This window comes from Linepithema humile, chromosome 5 (assembly GCF_040581485.1).
Source record: "Linepithema humile isolate Giens D197 chromosome 5, Lhum_UNIL_v1.0, whole genome shotgun sequence".
In the NCBI taxonomy this organism is placed as follows: Eukaryota; Metazoa; Arthropoda; class Insecta; order Hymenoptera; family Formicidae; genus Linepithema; species Linepithema humile.
This window is the reverse complement of record NC_090132.1, coordinates 11,373,097-11,395,574: the sequence shown is the minus strand read 5'-3', so window position 1 is coordinate 11,395,574 and position 22,478 is coordinate 11,373,097. Positions and strand designations below refer to the sequence as shown.

Below are 22,478 nucleotides of genomic sequence, written 5' to 3'. Positions count from 1 at the left end.
AATCATTTCGCCGTTTGCTTAACTAATTATTTCACCGTTGTTAGTACACCGATCGCACCGATACTTTCTATTTATCTCACGCTTATATGTTCTTTCGAAATCGCTTCGCACCCGCTTCGCATGTACACACGAACATTGAAGCAGATCATTTGAAGCAAGTCATACCAACATCTTTCTCTAATAAACGCTGTTTCGTTACTTTGTTATAAACGAGCATTTATTTATTTCACTGACATATCCCCAACCGACCGAACCAGGATTCCGGCAAGCTACTCCGCGTCCGCCGAAGCTCACACGGTTTCATACTTATGCATTACGAAACTGTAAAACATATAGAAATCCAGTTTTCTGTTACTTAAATAAAAATCCAGGAGATACTGATTTTGCTATAACAGTTAAAACTAGCGACACTATGCAGAATAATAAACATGAAAATGTAGAATGATCACTTCGAAGACTTAGATATCAAAAAATCGGACAAGTTTTTTTTATCAAAAATGTGGTAATTGGCAAAAAAGTTGTTATGTTGCAGTTGATACTAATAAATCTGGACATCGTGTTGGATCATATAACTTAAATGTTCTCCGACAAGCTAGAAAGAAAAGTATGTGGACAAAAAAACTTGGAGTTAAGCTTTCAAATAGACAAGACATCGTTAATACTATTGTTACGTCCTGATAGATGTAGAATTTTTTCGTTGGGTTCGGCGATCAACGTAAACAGGCCTGACCGCACGAGCCGAGCGGCACGTTTAGAACTTGCGACGGGTCAGCGACTGGAAGAGTCGTTTTTACTCCGTCGACAGGTCAACGTTCGTGATTCCCTTTTTGGGTCAAGGAATTGAATCCCTTTTACCCGGGACGGAACCTTTGTGCGCAATTTGAGAAGGAAGGTGTGAGGGGGTGACGAATGAGGAGGGTGTGGTTAAATGAAAAAGAACAAAAGCTTAATTCACTAAAGACTTAACATTTTAATTTGATTAAATTTATAATTAGGATACAAAAACTTAACTCTTATTCGCATGTGTTTATAATTTTATTTGTGTATTCTTTACAAGTGTGTGTGTGTGTGTGTGTGTGGGTTATTCCTCAGGGGAGAGGACTAGGTTTAGGAAGTCGAACCCTGTGAATACAGGGTGAGGAAGATGCGGAGGAGGCGCGACGTATTCTATGGTGGTGGCTTCGAAGTTGACGGATATGTTGTCGAACTCCGGATTGTTATGTGGGAGTTCCTCTACTGGAAGAGGGTGGAAATGGACAGGCGAAGGGGGTCTGTACTCCAGGAGCTCTTCAAAAATTGGAGAGATAGACCTGGGAGTAGGAAGTGGTGAAAAATCAAGCACGGGAAAGGATTGAGGAGATTGTTGAGGAGATTCCTGAGGAATCGATGGTAATACAGGAGGTGGGTCGGTTTGCGTGTGTGTGCTTGTACGAGAGTTATTACATGGGATGTGTCGCCTAATTCTAACGGGTCTTACGGTGACCCTCGCCGCGTATCTAATGTATGGTGGGAGAAATATGGCTAGGCAGAGAGCAAATGCCGAGAGGTCCAAACGGTTCCGACGATTGTTGGGTCGCGGCGAATGTTCAGTTCTCACTGATAAATAACACAAAAAATTTTAAACGAAGTAGGGACGGAGCACATAATAAGAATAAAGAGAATACTAATGAGAGGAAAAACAAATGAACTAACTTACTCGTTGCAAGATAGTTTTGGATCGGGTTGAATATGTTCGGTGGTTCTGAGCAAGCGCCCCGTTGAGGGATGGTGTTGTATAGATGTCGGACCCTTTTGTAAACGTGTGGACACCCTGCTGCGGGATGGTGTTGTCAGGGTGATGGACCCTCTACTTGAGATGCACCACTTGGTCGCGACAAAGTATCGACTTTTTTAATTCGCGGTCCGAACTACTCGAAAAACTGTGTGAAGAACTTGGCAAAAACTGCTTGAATAATTGTGTGTAATTGCGTTTGGAGCCACCAAAACACGGGTTTTTATACCCTTTCCTTGGGGTGGATCCATTTGGAAAATCTTAGGTTTTTGAAGCGGGGATCGAATAGGAATTAATCTTGTGAGAAGATTTTTAATGTGGGGGAGGGTGGCGTCATTTTTAGCTAATAGGATTAAGTTTAGGTAATTAGATTACTTGGAATGGGAGTAGGAAAAAAGGGGCCCTAACGAATAAGGAATAGCGTCGTTTCGGGTCCATATGCAATGGGGGTAGGTTTCTGAGGTGGCGTAACCCGGTTGGTGTTAATTAGTATACAGTGGGGTGCATCTCAGTGTCTTAAGATCTAGGTGGGCGTAGTCTTTAGACCGTACGACGGAAGGGTGGTCTATAGAGGTGCTTGCCCCGATTCCTGGCTTTCGGATTGGAGGGTTGAGAATCGGTATATGAGTTCGTGAGGCCTTGGGTCACTGATCTAATAAATTTGACAGTTTACGACTGTTGCGTGGCCCTGGGGTCGCGTGGAGAGTGCGATTAATCTCGATAAATGCTACACAGCAGAATCGCGCTTCTTGCGTTTCATGACGGCGCAGCGCGACCGCGCGCTTTCTTCTGTTTTATATCAAAAGCGAAGCAGTGCGTAATTTTAAAATAAATTTTGATTTAATATAGTAAAGCATTTGTTTTAAGTGTATCTTTACTGCACAGTGGCACTGTTGTTAAGAAGTGACTGTTAGTAACAGCTTATTGTTAGACAAGAGATCAGTACGATATTATTCGTTCTTTAACAACTTATAGCGAACAAATAGTGAAGTGCATAATTTTTATCATGCCTCCCGTTCGTGGCAGACCGGAAAAAGTTCATCCCGAGAAAATGAAAAAAGCAATATTAAAATATAAAGATATTGTGAAAAAAATAATAATATCGTATTAATTATTAATTGCAATTAGGGATGGGCGATACAATATCGATATTTAAAATATCGATTTTTTTAGACTTTATTATCGATATTTTGTATCGATATTTTTTGTTTTGATATTAGCATGCATCGATATTTCAACAGAAATATCGAATCTCCGATATTATAGCACGTATTACTGTGTCCTGTGTGCAGAAGCCATTATGAAACTAAGAATACTTGACTATGTTTGGTCGATTTGCTAATGACTTTGGGCCTATCCAGACAAACTTGCATAGTCGCATAACATATGCATAAGGAAATTGATTGGTCCATAAGCAAATGCATAAGAAAATAAACCAATTCATCCCGCAGAGGGCTACTGTCAAAATTTCAGACAAATGCGTTCATTAGTTTCTTTATTTTGGTCGTATAAAGCAATCAACTTTTGGTTTTCTTTAAAAATAGATAAATCAATTTTCTTATGCATATGTTTATACGACTATACAAGTTTGTCTGAATAGACCCTTACGGTTACGACTAAAATTTTTGTACGTACGTATGGCCTTTACTACACCTATTGTAGATCCGGGCTAATGAATGACGCAATGCGTGACGTGCTCAGTGCTCAGTGCTCAGTAGGAATTTACTCATGACCTTAATTTTTCCACGTGACATATCTCATTGTCGTGATCTATTCACAGTTCTGTCACATATATATTAATTATTAATATATAGTCACAAATAGTAAAAAATAGAGACAAGTAGTAGTACAAAGAGGTACGTACTTTTTTATTATTTATTTACGTATTTACGTATTATGTATTATGATACCCAAACACAGAACATTGCAGTAACGTTGCGACAATATTGCAATATTGTAGCAATATTATACCAATATTGCAACATTGCCGCAATATTGTTGCAATATTCTGTGTTTGCTGGGTATTTTGCGGTAAGTATAATTTAAGAAAAAAATAGTTAAATAATTCTCACTTCTTTTAAAATGCATGTTTGTTTGATTGGATTAGTTAAAATTTGCACTTTCTATTTACTATTTGTATATAGTCCAGTATATAATGATTACTATATGGTAATCTTAATATTTTTCTGAATTTTACAGATATAATATATGCATATGCATGTACATTATATTGCTATATATATTGCTATATTAAACTGGGTGCTTGAAAAGGAATCCTCAAAGGCTTTATTTTACTTTTCCTACGTTGCTTTCTATTCTTATGTTTTCACTTGTTTTATAACAGTAATTATCTCATACGTTATCCTATTCCTTATTTGAATTATTGAATTATTTTAGCGTTATTTTTCATCATTTAAATATTATTTCTGCCTGTTTTTTTAGTGCCGCCGTCTAGAAGTGAATATTGGAAATATTTCATTCGAACCAATGAAGGTAGCAAATGTAATATTTGCCAAAAGATTATAAAAAATTCAGGAAATACAACCAATTTACGTTTTCATTTAACTCGAGCACATCCTAAACTTCAGTTAAAGCTTCAAATGAAGAAGCTGATAGACGAAGCTGATATAATAGACTCTACAGACTCTACAGAATCCTCAATAAAACAGAGAAAAATTATAGTAATAAATGTCGAATTTTGTATAGAAAATTAATTACATTAAGTTTATTATAATATAATGTAAAATAATATTACTAATGCATTTTGTATGTTATGCATTTCAGACAGAAGATAAAATTGATGTAGACGATAATTCTAATTTAACAGTGAAATCTTCATCTAGTTCTTCGGTTTTATCAGTCACGTCACAGTCGCAATCAGAGACATTTGTGTCATTACCAATTGTGAAAAAGAAACAAATCACACTTGATTCTACTTTTCAAAACCAAAAATCATTTTATGGTATTTATATTTACAAGTTTTATCATCTAAAGTTTATAAGTAGCCTTTGTAGTAATTTATTGAATATTTCAAAACAATATGTCACTACAAAATTAATTATTTTACTTCATATTTTTTTCTTAATTGTAGATGGAGGAACAAAAGCGGCTGAATTCACTAATAATCTCATTTTTATGATTGCAAAAGATAATTTGCCATTTGCAACTGTAGAAAAGCAAGGATTTAAAACTTTTATGAAAATAGTTGCACCGTTATACAAGATTCCTAGTCGGAAAAAAATTACGAGTCTCATAGAAGAAAAATACGAATTTTTATCGGGTATGATAAAAACTCAATTTTTAAACATTAAAAATTTATGTTTAACAACCGACATTTGGACAGACACAATAAATACAAAAAGTTTTTTAGGTTTAACAGCTCATTATATATTAAAAGAAACATATAAAACTGTAACTATTGGCGTTACTGAATTAAATGATCGACATACTTCTGACAATATAAAAATGTGGTTGTTAAATATAATACGTGAATGGAACATAGACACAGAAAATATTATTATTGTTGTATCCGATAATGCAGCCAATATGAAAAAGGCAATTACAGAAGCGTTTGGTACTGAAAAACATTTAGCATGTTTTGCACACACTTTGAATTTAATTCCGTCGAACATTATTAAAAATGATGGTACTGTTAATGAATTCTGTAAAAAGGTTAAAAATATTATTACGTATTTTAAACATTCTGTGGTTGCTGCAGATGAATTGAGAGCTCAATCAACTCTCAAATTAATACAAAGTGTCGAAACTCGATGGAATTCGACTTACGACATGCTTGAACGATTTATTGAATTGGCAGATAAAATAAGTAGTATTCTTCTGAAGCAACCTACAGCACCGATAATGTTGACTGCATTCGAATTGCAAGCTGCAAAAGAATTTGTTCAATTATTAAAACCGTTTAACGAAGCCACTAAAATTATATGCGGTGAACATTATCTTACTGGCAGCAAAGTGATTCCGATTATTAATACGCTAAAAAACAAATTACATATGCTTGCACCAAATACTGAAATAGGCATTCACTTTAAACATGAGTTACAACGTCAGTTCTCAAAAAGATTTAATGATATTGAAAAAAATCACACATTGGCAATATCAACCATATTGGATCCTCGATTCAAGAATATTAATTTTTCTGATGAAATTGCGTGCGCTTATTCTATCAATAAAATTACACAAATGATAAACATAAATACAAAAGAATCAGATACATGCGATTATCAAAACGCGCAAAATGATTCGATGGAAACTGATAATTTTTGGATATATCATCAGTATTTAATTAATAAATCCAAGCATATGTCAAAAAATAATGATTCTACAATAGCAGATGAACTTAAATATTATTTGAATCAACCACCAATAAAAATGGATGACAATCCACTACAATATTGGCTAATAAACATGCATTCTGGATTAAAAGATATAGCATTAAAATATTTAAGTATAATTGCGACCTCCGTTCCAAGTGAACGATTATTTTCACGGGCTGGAAATATTATTACCGAAGATAGAAATCGTATAACAAGTGAACATTTACAGCAGTTATTATTTTTAAACTCTCTTTCTCTGGAAGATTGGTTATTATAAGTAGCATAACTGTTTTATGTAAAATATTTATATATGTATTGTATAATAAAAAAATGTAAATATATTTAATTGGAAATTATTATTAAGCCTGTATTAGACTATGCATTGAAAATTGAGATTAAAGATCGAAGATTAGAAATTTGACCAATCGAGAAGAAGCAAACAAATATTACTTCTTTCTAATTGGTCAAATTTCCGAATCTTCAATCTTTAATCTCAATCTTCAATACGTAGTTTGATACGGGCTTTATATATTTAATTGAAAAATAGTTGATAATATCGATATCACCAATATCGATATATCCCATTTGATATTTTTGATATATCGATATTTTATTTACGATACATATTGATACAAAATATCGATATTTTCTATTGTATCGCCCATCCCTAATTGCAATTGTTCGTGCATTTACAGGCTATCTTACCATCGAAGATTACGCGGATGCATGTAAAAATTCTAATTTACCTAAATGCTATGTGAGAATAGATGTAGCACATTTTATAAAAAAATATTCAAATTTTTTTAAATTATTAAATAAAAGAATAAAAATATTTTATCTTGGTGCGATTGGCCAATTAATACTATGTAGAAATCTTACAAATGCAATAGAAATAATACATTTTATTTTTGTAATAGCATTAGCAGAAACGGATGGAAATTTAGAAACTGGCGAGCTTACGCAATGCGATAAAGCACGTATTAAATTAACAAAATTAATGACTGATACATTACAAATAGAACATTTTGAAACTGACAATAATAGTGAAACTAACAATAATAGTACTCTATTAGAAATAGAAAATTCGACTGAAGTAGGTAGCTTGAGCAATCCATTTGAAAACTTATAGTCTGTATGGGGTAAGCAAATTTTAAAGAATGTTAGATCGTCACTTACTTCGGACGAAGGTAATAGAATAAATCCATTTTATTTTCCACAATTAGTTGATCGTCTTATGATTGATATTAGATTATTACCCCTTTGGACGAATATTTACACTGATAAATTCGGTTATGGTCGCACACCTGCGTCTAGTGCATCTGTGGAAAGTGAATTTAATAAAATAAAATCTTTACTGTTAAAAAATTGTCCACTTTTGCGTATTGATGCTTTTATTCAAAAGCATGTTAATTATTTGCATGATATTATGAAAGTAGTTGATACATGTGACAAGAATCCTCCTGTAAACGCACATGATGAATTTCATGTATCATTAACTAACACGTCTATAAAAGAGCCTACAATTAATAATAATTTATTAGATAAAGATATTTCATGTCCTGCATGCCAAAATAATGATCAGCCAACAGGTGCACATATTTGTTGTTTATGTGAAAAATATGTTCATGCATTGCCTCAATGTTCTGTATCATTTAATGACGACGAAGAAGGTCACGGTCAACGTCATATATGCATGACGTGCAAAAATGTTGAAAATATAAAAGATATTTTGGCAAGCCGTGAAGTGGAGAATTGGCGAAATTTAGAAACAACAAAATCATGTAAAAGTAATGCATTGTATTTGGGTAAAAATAAACACAAATTAATAGATTCTTTGACGTGTAAAAAAGCAGTAAAGATACCTATTTTAAAAAACGGTAACAATTTATGTCTAAAATCTTTAAGTATAAATGATGATAACTATACTATCACTAATACTTGCGCATTTGATAGTATATTTCAAATATTACTTGCTGCAGGACATGATTTTGAAAACATGCTAACATATATGAACAAAATAGCAGAATCAAATTCATTCTTTAAATTAATTATTAATTCTATAAATAATGGAATTACTCTCTCTTCATATAAATTGCGCGCGCAAATACTTTTAGAAATATTCCCGGTTTCTGATGTTGGTGATTGCAAATATGTAGATTGTTATACAAATGTAGGCTATCTAGCAGGTATCCTGTTCAATCCAGTTCCAAGTTTTGAAGAGACATCACGTTGCAATTCTGGTTGCTTGCCACGATATAAGAAATTATCTATAATTCAAATAGATCAATTAAAAATTGCGGAAGCATCAATTAATAATAATTTCGATGAAATAATAAAAGAGAGCATTTACTTAAAAGGTGAACATCCTTGTTGCTCAAAAAATTGTCCCGGTGTTGAAACGACAACGCTATCTAAAACAGGCAAGATTTGAATTATTAAACATAAAGTAGTACATTGTTTTAAAAAAATATTAGTAAAAGAAAGATTATAAGAAACAAAACGCACATGTTGGAACGGAAAATATTGCGTCACTTGTAGTACTGCTAGACTGAAAGAAATTCAAAATTTGGTTAAATATTTTCTTTATTTTGTTTTTTTCTTTCTTCATAATAAAATATTTTTGTGTTCCGACACATTTGCGTTTTTATACTTAAAGCTTTTTCCACACATTTTTTATAAAAGTACTGACCTTTATTATTAAACCGATATTTATTTTTCAGGAGATATTGTCATTTTCGACATCTTCTCATCAACAAATATGGACTTCCATATTAAATTGAACGATATTTATAAATCGTTCCAAAATCCATTAAATGGAGTAAAATATAAATTACTTGGCGTTGTTGTATACAAAAAACCCATTAGAACAAGAGGTATACGAACAATCGGGCACTATACAGCTATGTGTTTAAGAGTAGGACAGACATGGATCGAATATAACGATCTAGAACAAAAAGAAAGAAATGTTAAAGAAAAATCTTCCGTGACACCAGCTTTATTAATTTACAGCGTTTCGAATTAAAAGTTTTACACTATTTTAAGATATAATTATTCTTTTATAATTTGTATTATAAAACATATTTAATAAAGGTTTTTTTAAATAACAAGTTACAAAATTATTTTTAGTAGTACAAAATAGTATTTAATAGTACAAAGTAGTATGAGAAATAATTAATAATGTAATAAATTTAATTCCATTCATCTAATAAAATTTTCAATAGCTTGGAAAGAAATAAAATTTTGAAAAAATTGGAAAAGAAAACTTATTTTTTTAGATTAGACAAAATAGGGGTTGTTTTAAGGGGTTGATAAAAATATTTTAATGTTTTTTGGGGTGGTACAAATTGATACAAATTAAATACTAATAGAATCTCCTTTTATTTTTGGTTTTTTAAAGATTTTTATTTTGTTGACTTGATGTCGAGTTAGCAGGACCACAATTTTCTTTAAGTAACGAGGGGTACAAAATTATTTCTGGTGGTACAAATTAGTACACGACAAATAATGAATAATACAATTAATTTAGTTCAATTTTGATAATAAAATTTTGAAAAAATTGGAAAAAAAGACTTATTTTTTAGATTAGACAAAATAGGGGTTGTTTTAAGAGGTTAATAAAAATATTTTAATGTTTTTTGGGGTGGTACAAATTGGTACAAATTAAATACTAATAGAATCTCCTTTTATTTTTGGTTTTTGAAAGATTTTTATTCTGTTGGTTTGATGTCGAGTTAGCAAGACCACAATTTTCTTTAAATAACGAGGGGTGCAAAATTATTTCCGGTGGTGCAAAGTAATACATAATGGGTAGTAAATAATGGGACAAATTTAGTTTAATTTCGCTAATTAAATTCCTAAGAAATTGAAAGTGAAATGGACTATTTTGTAGGTTAAACGAAATGAGGGTTGTTTTAAGGGGTTAATGGAAATTGTTTGATATTTTTTGAATGGTACAAATTAGTACAAATTCTGCACTAAAAGAATATGTTATATTTTTTATTTTTATTATTTTTTTTTTTTTGGTCCTGCTAGCTTGATATCAAGTTAGCAGCGCCACGATTTTTTTTTGTAATGGCATAAGGTACAAAATTATTTTTTGTGGTACAAAATAGTACAAAATGGGTACTAAAAATTCCGATAGGTCCGATTTGATTTTGCTGATTTGGTCCTGCTAGCTTGAGAGAGGTGAAAAATTTAGTTATACATAAATCATAATCTTTTGATTATTTCAAATGTGCTTTGTTTTAGTTTTTTTCAGGTTTTCCTTAGCTATATTATTCACAAATAGTTTTTCTTTCCAATGTTATGAAGAATCCAGGAGTGGGATGTTTTCCAGTAAGTGCAGCATTCTGATAGCAGTATATTGCGTTGGATGTTTAGTGTACATCGATATGATGGAATAGATAACCACGCTAAAGCCCTGGACTATACTGGATCGGCAACGAAAAATGTTGGCAGACCTAAAGCAAAATCGTTTTGAAACTAGACCTTAAATATTTTAATAAGACATAAACTATATGACAGTCTCGTGACATACCATCATAAATATTGCTTTCAAATGCAATGCAAAAGGATTCGGCATAGGATCATTAAATAACGTAAGCTCATAATTTTTTCGTTTGCTATAAGAAATTATAAATATATATTAGATTTTTTAATAAAAAAATTAGTTCTATTGGCATTAATTACAAATATTGAAATAAAAAATAGATTGTATATGTCTAATCAAAATTTTAATTTTAATTACGTTTACAGCACACTTTGTGTGCACGTACTTACAATTCCAATATAAAGATGGTCTGTACAGTTTTCTTGATTGTAGATTTTGAAATGGCACTTGATCTAAGCCAATCATACATTCAGGCGCACGCACAGACATACACATGCTCACATACGCAGACACACACTCAAGTACATACTCATATACACAACCACACATACACATACACATACACATACCCACTCACACACACATCCACATACACACAAAAACACACATAATCCGACATGATATTACGGCTGTAATCTCGGCATAGTAAAAGTTTAGAACTTCAACATCTCTAGACTAAAAACTATTGATTTTTAAGCTTTGTGCCCAGAAGTGACTTTTGATCAAAACACCAATGTAACATTACAGTTTAAGCGAATTTAACCGAGAGCCACTTTCCTGTCTTTAGTATATGTCTTTAGTAACAATAATAAATGTGCAAAAAAACAGACATCCCGCGGCTACTACTGCTCTACCAAAAACAACACTTATTTATTGAATTTATCGCATTAGGAAACTGTAAAACATGTAGAAACCCAACTTTCTGTTAAAACTAACAAGTTAAAAATAAATATGTGGACAAAAAACTCTAGCTTTTAAATCGGTAAGACATTGTTGAAATGAAATATAAAACTTGCTATAATTGCATAAACATATGATAAAATTTGGTCCATAAGCAGATGCATAAGGAAATGGACTAATCAATTTTCTTATGCATATCTTTATGCGACTATGTAAGTTTGTCCGGATAGGCCCTAACCAATGATTTTGTAAATGAGTGCAATGACAACATAAGAAACATAAGTAAAATTTAATTAGTAAACAAATGAACCAATTACAGTGCAGTATTCTCAAAAACGTAAGATTGATTAGCCAATTTGTTTACCGCTTAAATTTTACTGCTAGCGTTTCTCTAAGCGCCATGGCCTGCAGCATTTACATGAAATACTTTAGTGATTTTTTTCGTTTCAGCAGTTGACTATCATATTTCAGTCTTGATGTTGGTAAAATTGACATTAATGTATATGCACTTTGAAGATTTATTTGCCATTTTCTAGCAGGAAGTAACTAAAACGCATGCGCACCCGCTCCGTGCTCCGTACCCGCCATATTCAAATAAAATTATTTATTTTGCGTTTTAAACAAAAACAAAATGTTGGAATATGAATTTAACCGATTATTAATAATGTACAAACGACGTACAAACGATTAAGCACGATAAATTCATAAATTATAGTATACGTCACGTAATTGCGACATAGGGGGGAGCTAACTATCATTAGCACTGTTATGAAAACTTTGTAATTTTCTTTAAAATTAACGAAGAATGTACAAACGATAAAAATCATAGTACATTTATGTACAAACGATGTACAATCCAAATATATAAATGTTTTTACGATTTGCGTTAGGGGGGAGGGGCAACTATATAGACCTGGGATAACTTATCGCAAGAATTACAAGGTAAAAAAACACCATTGGCCTGGTACACATATGTATCGTGCAACAAGGATGGCGTAAAATCGTGGTTGCAAACAAGTAAGTTGCATGAAAATATTGACGCGGCAAACATCACTAGTGATATAGGTACGCAAAACAGCACTAGTGAAAATTCTTCTTTTGAAGTGAACGATATTAAATTTAACATATTCATTCAAAAAGCGGAACTAGATGAATTGTTAGTAAGAAAAGAATACACATCTTCCAAATCTAAGGCGTCTAAATCTTCATGGAACGTCACGAAGCTGAAACCAGGTAATTTGCATTAATTATTAATAGTTGTGACAAAAAATGTAAAACATGATAAACATAATGATAGTATTTTGAGCATGCATTTAATATGTTTAAATATTTTAAATATTTACAGTATACGCATAGTTACCTCCTCGTTGTGCGCCACCTTGTCGTGGTGAGGAGGCTCACCGTGGGGCGACTCGTTGGAGTCGTTTCACGGTGCTAAGAGCGCACAGTTCCTTCTATACTGGGTACGGGAGCTCGGCAACTCCCTCAGGGACTTGTCCCAATTGCCGGTAGGGGTTGGCGGCCCTGACTTCAATCGCCCGGTGGCACGGCACCGTTAAGGGAAGATTTCCATCTCTCCTCCGTGCACGGGCGGCCAGGCTTGTTAGCCCTGTGGGACGGCTGGTCAGGGGAGTGCTCCTCCCAGGGTTGGACCCGTCCTAGCTGGGGCTGCTGCTCCGGAGGAACGGATCTTTGGTGGGTCACTTCGGTGACCTGTCTAAAGGGGTGGATGTGGGTGCCGATCCTCCTTGTGTCTGGGACCGACTCTTCCTCTTCCGGTTTTGGGAGAGGAAAGGATGCGGTCTGACATGGGGGAGAAGCGGTGTCCCACAATTGCGGCTCTCCCTCTCCGACATAACGGCTCGTGGACGTGGTCCTCGAGCACGCGGTCGTGAAGGAAAGCGACGGGCCGTCGATGTCCCGAAACTCCCGAGCTCGTCGGGCTGGGCCATTCCGAGCCGCTCGGACGTATTCCGAGGCGGGGTCGGAAAGCGGAGGGTAGCTGCTCGGGCCACTCGGAAGTATTCCGAGGCAGGGTCGAGCAATGAGGACCGATTACTACCGGAGTGCGTCCCGGTTTTACCGGTTGCGGAGTGATCGGTCGAGGAGTCTGTTCGCTGGTCGCCACGGCGGGTAAGGCGCGGAGTGGGTCGCAACACTCCCCGCCCTAACCGTCCGTGGGGCCCTCCGCGTAGCTGCACCCACTGCGGTGCCCACATTGTCGGAGGTGTGGGACTTCCGAAAGCCCTTGGGTAAAACCAGGGGTGAGTAAGGGGCCGGAGGCCAGTGCACCGGATGTTTTTTCCCGGTGCCCGCGCCATATGTTGACCTCCCGGGGAAACTCGGGACTTGGAGAGCATGCCCGGTCAGCGGAGCCGCAGTGGGTCGTGGGATTTACACAAAAATGACGCATTATAAAATTTATGACGACCATTGGAAGGATCATTTCGCTATAGCGAGATCAGGTCTCTCAGCTGAGAGACAGGGTAGGGAGACATCCAAGATGTCTCAGGAGTCAGGCGTCCCGCCTCAGGTCTCGGTTCTGAGACTGAGAGGGGGCAAGGACTCCGATGATGAAATGGTGGGGAGAGAGATGGGAGGGAATTTACCCTCCTCTCTCCCTCTACCTCCCACCAGACCTTGCCCAAGGTCGAAGAAGGACACTCTCGCGAGTACTCCGGTATCCTCGTGAGATTCGTCTCGCGCAGGGTCGCCGAGGCGCTCGCGGGGCTTTTCCCGTACGGGGTCGGAGGAGAGCCTCAATTGTGGGGCTTCCATTGACCTTGGCACGGAGGATGACAAGGACGGTACCCGAGCGAGCACGTCGTTAGCTGGGGCTAAGAGGCCTCGGAGAGACAGGGAGGAGATCATCACCCTCCCTGATTCTCCTTCTTCTGACGAAAGGAGGAGAAAGAGGGAGAAGAGGACAAAAACGGCTGACTTTTTGTCCTCCGACGATGAGGACATAGAGGTCCTCAAGGCCCGGGCCAAAAAGGAGAATCCCAAGGGGCGCCCTGCAAAGGATTTCCTTCAAGTAGGGCAACACACCGCCCGAAAAAGGAGAGAGGAGGCCGTGGAGCGAATCGAAGAGCTCCACCGCAAGGTTGCCGAGAGGATTATGAATCCTCATCATGAGACGGACCGTACGACCGAGCGATACCACAAGCACGTGGGAATGATTAAGAGCAAGGTCGTATAGTTTGAATCGGCACCGGTCCAGCAGATCCTGGACAACCTCAGGGTGAACACGGACTCCATCCTTGAGGTCGCTGGGGTCTCGAAAGGCCTCAAGGAGAGCTTAGCAAAGCTCCTCTATGTTGTGGCTTCCTCCCTCGAGGCAGGCGCAGCGACCCTGACGGAACGCGCGGAGAGGAGGTACTACGACCCCATAGTGGGAAGGGCCCCCTCCCCCGCCAACGCGAACACAGAAGAAAGATAATACGCCGCGGTGACGGCAAAGATCACGAGGGAGATCTCCATCAAAGAGATGGGGATCCCCCTGATCAAGCTCAAAGCGGGCCAAACTGGGGCCTTTATCTTCGAGATATTGGGCCCCAATAGCCAGAAGCGCGCGAACAGGTTGGCACAAAAAATGTGCAGCCTGTTCGCGGATAGACCCGAGATACGGATCAACCGACCCCAGAAAATGGGGGAGATCCGTATCCGGGATCTGGTGCCGTCGGCCACGGCTGAGAGCGTTGCCCAGGCCGTGGCGGAGAAGGGAAGATGCTCCCCCACTGAGGTTAAAGTAGGGGACATTAAACCCTCCCCTACTCCCAGAGACCTTCCTACGGCCTGGGCGAAGTGTCCCCTCAGGGCGGCCAATAAGGTCGCCCAGGAGGGGCACATTGCAATCAACGGGCTCTTCAGAGCTCGCGTAGAGTTTCTGGAAGTACGCCCTCTCCAGTGTTTTAAATGCCTGGAGAAGGGTCACATCAGGGCGAAATGCTCCAATACGACCGTGGACCGCAGCGATCTTTGTTATCGTTGCGGGGAAGCGGGGCACGAGGCCCGTGTGTGCACGGCGCAGGCAAAATGCGCCGTGTGTCTAGACGCGGGTCGTCCGGCCTCCCACCGTATGGGGAGGCTGGCGTGCAAGCCCTCCAAAGGGGGCACGAAAAAAAGGGTGGGATAGCCACACCGGCACCCATCCCCCCTAAGAAGGCGAAAAAACCGGCGGCAGCGGCAATGTCGCCCATTATGAGGGAATCTAATTCCCCCATAGAGAGTATGGACGTGGATCCATCGCCGGCTGTCGCCAATGAAGCAGGAAAGATTAGCTTGAAAGAGGGACAGGTTCAAAAGAACCAATAATGTCTACGAAGCTCCTTCAGGCCAACCTGAATCACGCTCGTTGGGCCCAGGATTTGTTCCTAGCGGACCTGTGCGAGCGTGATGCAGGATTGGGAGTGGCGGCGGAGCCGTATCGAGTGCTGGACTCCAACTCCAACTGGGTCTCAGCCTCGAACGGTTTCGTCGTCATTGTGAGAGGGCACTCCCCGCGTTCCCCTCCCCCCCCTTACCCTTGTGAAACGGGGAGTGGGATTCGTTGTGGCGCGGTGGGGTGCCTTCTACGTGGTGGGGGTTTACGCCCCACCAAAGCGGCCTCACCCCAAATTTCTGGAGCAGCTGCGGGCAATGGGGAAGGCATTCGCCGATGCCTCTTCCACCCCGTACTGGTGGCCGGGGACTTTAACGCTTGGGCGCAGACGTGGGGTTCCCGGTACACCAACAGCAGGGGTCAGGCCGTGTTGGACTGGGCGGCGGAGCTGGACCTCCTGTTACTAAACAGGGGGTCCGAAAACACCTGTGTTTACCCCCGGGGGGAATCCATCGTTGACTTGACGTGGGCATCCCCCCGGGCGGCACACTTGGTAGGAACCTGGAGGGTGGCGGACCGAGAGTCCCTTTCGGACCATCTCTACATAGAGATGGTCCTGACTGCCACCTCCCCCCCTCCCCCCAGGAGGTGCTGATCCACCGCCATCAACAAAGGGGCGATAAACCCCCGAGAAGATGGGCCCTGGCCCGATTAGACCAGGACAAATTGGTAGCGGCGGCCTTGGTGGAAACGTGGTCGGATCCTCCCGACCTCGTCGACATCGAGGCCGATGCCGAGGAGATCGGGAACATGGCCGAGCGTATCTGCGACGCGGCTATGCCCCGATCAAAGCCCGCCCCTCGTCGGGCTATATATTGGTGGACGGAGGAGATCACGGATCTGCGAAGACGTGTGAACGCCGCCAGACGCGATCTCCTCAGAGCCCGACGAAGAGCGGGAAGAGAAAACGACAGCACTGTCGATGCGCGCGGAGAGTACCTGGCCACAAGGTGCTCTCTGCGAACAGCCATCAACAAGGCCAAGGCCAAGGCCTAGGAAGAGTTGTTGGCGGAACTCGACCGGGACCCTTGGGGGCGACCGTATCGCTTGGTACTCAACAGGCTGAGACCGGCGGCGCTCCCAATCTCGGAGATGCTGGACCCGGGTTTCTCGATCAGGTGGTGGGGAGTTTATTCCTAATTAGAGATATTTACATCCCCCCTAGGGGGGATCTCCCCCCTGGTCCGGGGACCTGGAAATCTCTGAGAGGGAGCTCTCCGAGGCGCCCAAAAGGCTGGGAGCTACTGGCAAAGCCTCTGGCCCGGACGGGGTCCCCGGTCGAGCGTGGGCCTTGGCCTTCGGCGTGGTGGGTGCCCGCCTGAGACGAATGTACAATACATGTCTCAGGACGGGCGCCTTCCCCTCCTTGTGGAAGAGAGCGAACCTGGTGCTCCTTCGCAAGAAGGGAAAACCGGCGGAGCAACCCTCGGCTTACAGGCCGATATGCCTGCTGGACGAGGTCGGCAAATTGTTTGAGAAAATCATTGCCGGCCGAATCGTTCAGCACCTGTCACAGGATGTTCCCAATTTATTAGAGGACCAATTTGGATTCCGGGAGGGCCGATCGACGACGGATGCGATTACGCATCTGCGGGCCCTTTCGGACCAGATTGTAGGGGAGGGAGACGTGGCGTTGGCGGTGTCGTTGGATATCGTCAACGCCTTCAACTCTCTCCCCTGGGAACATGTGAGGCCATGAAGTTCCATGACTTCCCCCCATAAGGGAGGTCCTTTGGGACTATTTCTGCGACAGGACGCTCTAGCTAAAAGACCAGCTGGAGCAGGTAAGCCGAAGGGGAGTCTGTTGCGGGGTTCCTCAGGGGTCGGTACACGGCCCCTGCTCTGGAACCTCGCGTATGACTGAGTGCTCCGCACGGCGCTTCCCCCGGGCTATCGTCTGCTGTGTTACGCAAACGACACGCTGGTGGTGGCCCGGGGGAGGGACTGAAGGAAGGCCCGGGATGCGGCGAATGCCGTTACCCGGGCGGTCGTATACTCCATAAGAGCCATGGACTCGAGGTCGCCCCACAGAAGACAGAGGCCCTGTTTTTTCACAACAGGGCCATAGGGCGACCTCCCCCTACTCAGATGTGGGTAGGGAAAGTCCGTGTTCGGGTAGGGACCCAGATGAAATATCTGGGCTTCACCCTGGATAGACTTTGGGGGTTTGAGCAGCACTTCGCTGGGATAACCCCCAAAGCGGATAGGATGGCGGCGGGTTTGGGTCGCCTCCTACCGAACTTGGGTGGTCCGAACAATAGAGTCCGCAGACTCTATGCGAACGTCGTGCAGTCGGTGCTTCTTTACGGAGCGCCGGCGTGGGCCGACAGGGCCGTGGCCAGCCGGCGAATAAAGGCGATGCTACATCGCCCGCAACACCGGCTGGCCATTAGGCTAATAAGGGCCTACTGCACGACGTCGTTCGCGGCGGCCACGGCTCTAGCGGGCCTCCTCCCGGTCGAGTTTCTGGCGACCTCGTGTGCCGAAGTATATCGGCGTACGAGAGACCCGGACCGGCACGGGAGCGCCCGCCTATTACCATGAGCCGTGGCCAGGCTCAGGAGGGATGCCCGTCAAAGAGCCATGAAGGCGTGGCAGGCCTCCTTAATTGGCTCCACGGCGGGCAGATAGACCACCCAGGCCATCCAACTCTGTCTCCCGGAATGGGCGGACAGGAGGGGACACGAAATTGAGTTCCACCTTACGCAGGTACTCACCGAGCACGGATGCTTCGGTGATTACCTGTGTAGGATAGGAAGGGAGTATACGACCGAGTGCCACCACTGTGCGGCCGGTCGAGACTCGGCGCAGCACACTCTCACAGAGTGTGAAGCGTGGGAGGGGGAGCGTCGGGTTCTGACCGCAGTGGTCGGCGAGGACCTCTCCCTACCGGCATTGGTGAGAGCAATGCTGGAGGGAGAGGACAAATGGAGAGCCGCCTCCGAATTCTACGACAGAGTAATGTCGCAGAAGGAGGAAGCGGAAAGAATTAGGAGAGAGGAAGCGGTGGGGGGGGGAGACGATGCTCCTCCTCCTCAGCCACTGCCATCTTAACCCCTTCACCCCCAAGGGGGCAGGTGATAAATGGGGCCTCCCCGGGCGGTGATGTTCACCAAGCCCCGGGGGGGACCCCGTGGGAGGACCCGAACAAGGCCCTCCCAACTCGGACAGGCCGGAAGGTGGAATTCTATCCACCTTTCGGCGGGAGGTCAGCCAGGAGCGGGGGCTCCTGACTGGCCTCAGCCCCCCAACAAACACGGAAGGGCGGGGAAAAATCGCGGTAGTCCGGCCTTTCCCGATAAAGACGGGAAACATGAAAGGGGAGAATTAAATCCCCCCCTCCTTTCCAAGAAGAGACCGCAAAGCGGTCAGACCTGAGGGAGGGTGAAAAGAATACCTCTGGTGATGCCTCACCCTCCCTCTAAACGGTCTAGGAAGGCTACCGGCAGGGGTTTTAGTGGGTATGCTTGGGGACTTTATCCCCAGGAGACTCCCACATAACCCACGGGTCCCCCCAAAACCCGTGGGTATCCATAAAGAATTTCCCCTGCCACACCAAAAAAAAAAAAAAAGTATACGCATAGTTACAGGTAAATACTGTCAAAATATATCAGTATGTTTTGAGACACGAATTGTATATCTATTTGTATTTTTCCAATATTACTTACATAATCATTATACTTACATTATACTTAATTATTTGTTTTTATTTTCGTTTAAATTTATAGGTGCATGGCAATATTTTTTAAATGCGAAAATTTTGGAGAAAACCCGGTCTGAATGCGGATTCAACGCAAAAAATAATAATATTAACCAAAATGGACTTTCAGGACATATAACTGGTTATTGGAAGTGTGGCTCCGATTTAAACTGTATTATCGATTCCGTAGGAGAGGAAGTTTTACAAATGAATTTTCGAGTTGCAAAAAAAAATGGAACATGCGAGAAAATTTATCTGCGAGCTCCGATTAGGAAGACGGTAGTAAAGGAATTAAAACACAAGTCAGTGTTTGTCTACCGTGCGGAAAAAGCTGACAAATTAATGAATGAAGGAGATCCAGTATCAGCAATTATTCCTAATTCAAATGTACTAAGAACCGCACGATACGAGGATGAAAGCTCGAGGTATCTGCACAAAAATCCCGTCCAAGAATTAAAATTCATGCAAGACACTTCATTGAAATATGTTATCCATAGGATCGGATTTTCCCCTTTCGTGGTTCATTATTCGACGAATCATCAGCACGAAATTACGCGTGCTTACGCTAATCGTGGGGTATCCACGTGGCTAATTGATGCGACAGGATCCATCGTAAAACCCATTGTCCACGAAAATGGACTAAAATCAGGGGCGATATTTTTATATTTAGTTACCATTTTGTCACCAGTGGAAGGCCAGGTGTCAATTTTTCAGATGCTTAGCGAAGAGCATAGAACCAATCCTTTAGCTTTTTGGCTAAAAGACCATACGGAGAAACATGGCCTTCCACCTCCAAAAGAGGTTATTTGTGAGCTAAGGCATTGATTACGGCTGCCATTAGAGCTTTTATAAAAAATACGACGATCTACGAATACGCCGATGCGTGCAACGATGGCACTATGCCATCTTGCTACATCAGAATTGATGTTGCACATTTTATTAAAACTTACGCGAATTTGCTAAAAAAATCGGTTGCGGCAGTTCGCAAGTTTTACCTCGCTTCTATTGGTCAATTAGTATTGTGCGACAACGTGATAAGAGCAGAAAAAATTATTACGGCGCTACTGGCACTTTCACGGAGCGAAGTAACAAATGAGTCGTCTTTCTGTGGAACGCAGTAAAGATATTTGTTTCAAGTTGTTACTTCTCAGGCAACTGCGTTATTTAACGCTGCCAAAAATGAAAACAATTTTAACGAATCACCAACAGTATCACAAGATGCAGAGCCTAGTATGTGGGTGTGGCGGCTCACCGCCACACCGCTGCACTGACGCGGTATAATACACCGCGGCGCCGCTACGCGCCGCAGGCCTTCTACCAGTTACAAGCTTGCGGACCCACCGCCAGGTTGCGCAGGCGGTGAAGAGCCTTCTCGCGATCAAGCTTCGATCGACGAGATATAAAAGAGCTGCTCCGCAGATCTTTCCTCACTCACTCGCTTCAAGGCGAGCTCTCTCCAGGGCCCTTGAACTGAGTCGTACTCTGCCTCGGCAGAAGCTAACCAGAGACACCTAGTCTCGCAGTTTTTCTCACGCTGCCTCGCAAGGCGCGTAAAAAGAAAACAGAGTCCCAGCATCGGCCGCACATTTCAACCAAGCGGCCCGCGGATACTCCACTTTCGCCGTCACCTCCTCAGTCTCTAGTGTGGAAATTAATTCCACTAGAGTTCTGCGTCCGGTTGACTCGACCACCAAGGGACACGCTCACTCAAGGCGACATCCGAATTCGGAGACCTCTCTCTCCTCGGTACACGGAGCAATCCGCAATTCCGAGAGCCGAGACGGTTGCCACCACCAGCACATCAGAGACTCGATCCATCGCAGTACAGACTTCACCGCTCAGAGCTTGCTCAGAGAGCAGTTGTCAGACGGAAGACCACTTCCCGAACGGAGTTCCACCGACGCCGGGAAAGGGGCTGCAACGAGCTAACTCAATTGAACCGTCCTTTTTAGGACCCGTTCAACACACTAAGACGCGGCCGGTAATTTCTTACCGCGCCCGTCAATTTTTCTTTTGATTCTCGGCCTTACACTCTTGCCGAGAAAGCGCCTCTGGCGCACTTAACCAAATCAAACAAAACTTGTACTTTACTCTACTTCTCTGACGAGGAAAAATAAATTATATTTTTCTAAGAAATTGGTCTCAATATTTCAACCAAGTCGAACACAATCCTTTAGGCAATACGCCTATAGTGGGGAAACTGGGCTGCTCAAATTAATAAAAACGTCCAAGAAAAAATCAATTAGTCGGAGGAGCAGGAAGCTAACGCTTATTATCTTCCGCAGTTTGCTGCAAAACTACTCGCAGACATCAAAATGTTGCCTCTATGGTCATGTATATGCACAAACAAATTCAGCTATGGTCAAAAACCCGCGTCGAGTGCTCCGGTCGAGTGCGAGTTCAAGAACTTAATTTTATTGGTCTGATTGCCTCCTCTGGCTTATTTATGACCGTCTCTTTTATTAGAGTTAAATTAAATTTCGGCAAAAAGGCTTGCATGCTAGTGTCGCTTGTTGACGTTAAAGCCCTGATATCATGTCCGTCGTAATTATTTTACAATTATTTGTTAATGTAATTCTACCTGTGCGTTCAATTTTGATTCGCATGTCCCTTTTATTTTTGCACTGTATAATTATTTCTTGTTCTCTATTAGTCGAATACAGCCATGAATTTTCTTTGCTTAGAGCTATCCAAATTGTTTGGTTAGATTTATTGTATCTAACGTCGCACGCATTTTCTTTCGCTAGTCTCGCGTACAACTGTACTTCACAGAGTGCTCTCGGATTTATAGAGTATACTGGACTGTCTGGTTTACAAATATACTGGTTTACGATTTTTACACACTTAAATTTTCTACTGTCATGGTTACATAGGAGGGTAATTCCAGATTAACGGCAATTACATGTTGATTTATTTCCGTAAAGGTGAATAGTTCGCCATGGTTATGGACAGGTAGAGGAATTATTTTTATACAAGCGGAAATCTTAATATAATGTACACAG

The 22,478-nt window shown here is 41.6% G+C and overlaps 3 protein-coding genes across 3 annotated transcripts; all 3 read left to right on the top strand.

Moving 5' to 3' along the window:
• Positions 1-4,371: 4,371 nt before the first annotated feature.
• On the top strand, positions 4,372-6,527 carry LOC137000034 (zinc finger BED domain-containing protein 4-like). The gene is made up of 2 exons (XM_067355576.1): positions 4,372-4,452; positions 4,556-6,527. Exons 1-2 carry the CDS (start codon positions 4,372-4,374, stop codon positions 6,380-6,382), a joined length of 1,908 nt encoding a protein of 635 aa, XP_067211677.1. The 3' UTR covers positions 6,383-6,527.
• An 8,355-nt stretch (positions 6,528-14,882) lies between these two features.
• Positions 14,883-15,530, top strand: LOC105675228 (uncharacterized). The gene has a single exon (XM_012372222.1). It carries the CDS (start codon positions 14,883-14,885, stop codon positions 15,528-15,530), a length of 648 nt encoding a protein of 215 aa, XP_012227645.1.
• Positions 15,531-17,903: 2,373 nt separating this feature from the next.
• On the top strand, positions 17,904-18,830 carry LOC105675230 (uncharacterized). Its single transcript, XM_067355575.1, has 2 exons — positions 17,904-18,263; positions 18,486-18,830. The coding sequence occupies exons 1-2, from the start codon at positions 17,904-17,906 to the stop codon at positions 18,828-18,830; spliced, it is 705 nt and encodes a 234-aa protein (XP_067211676.1).
• The last annotated feature ends 3,648 nt before the right edge of the window (positions 18,831-22,478 follow it).

Coding starts and splice junctions, on each gene's coding strand:
- LOC105675228 (XM_012372222.1), top strand. CDS start 14,883: ATGGGGATCCCCCTGATCAAGCTCAAAGCGGGCCAAACTGGGGCCTTT.
- LOC137000034 (XM_067355576.1), top strand. CDS start 4,372: ATGAAGAAGCTGATAGACGAAGCTGATATAATAGACTCTACAGACTCT. Junction 4,453..4,555: donor TAAAACAGAGAAAAATTATA/GTAATAAATGTC, acceptor TATGCATTTCAG/ACAGAAGATAAAATTGATGT.
- LOC105675230 (XM_067355575.1), top strand. CDS start 17,904: ATGAAATATCTGGGCTTCACCCTGGATAGACTTTGGGGGTTTGAGCAG. Junction 18,264..18,485: donor TGGCGACCTCGTGTGCCGAA/GTATATCGGCGT, acceptor CACCTTACGCAG/GTACTCACCGAGCACGGATG.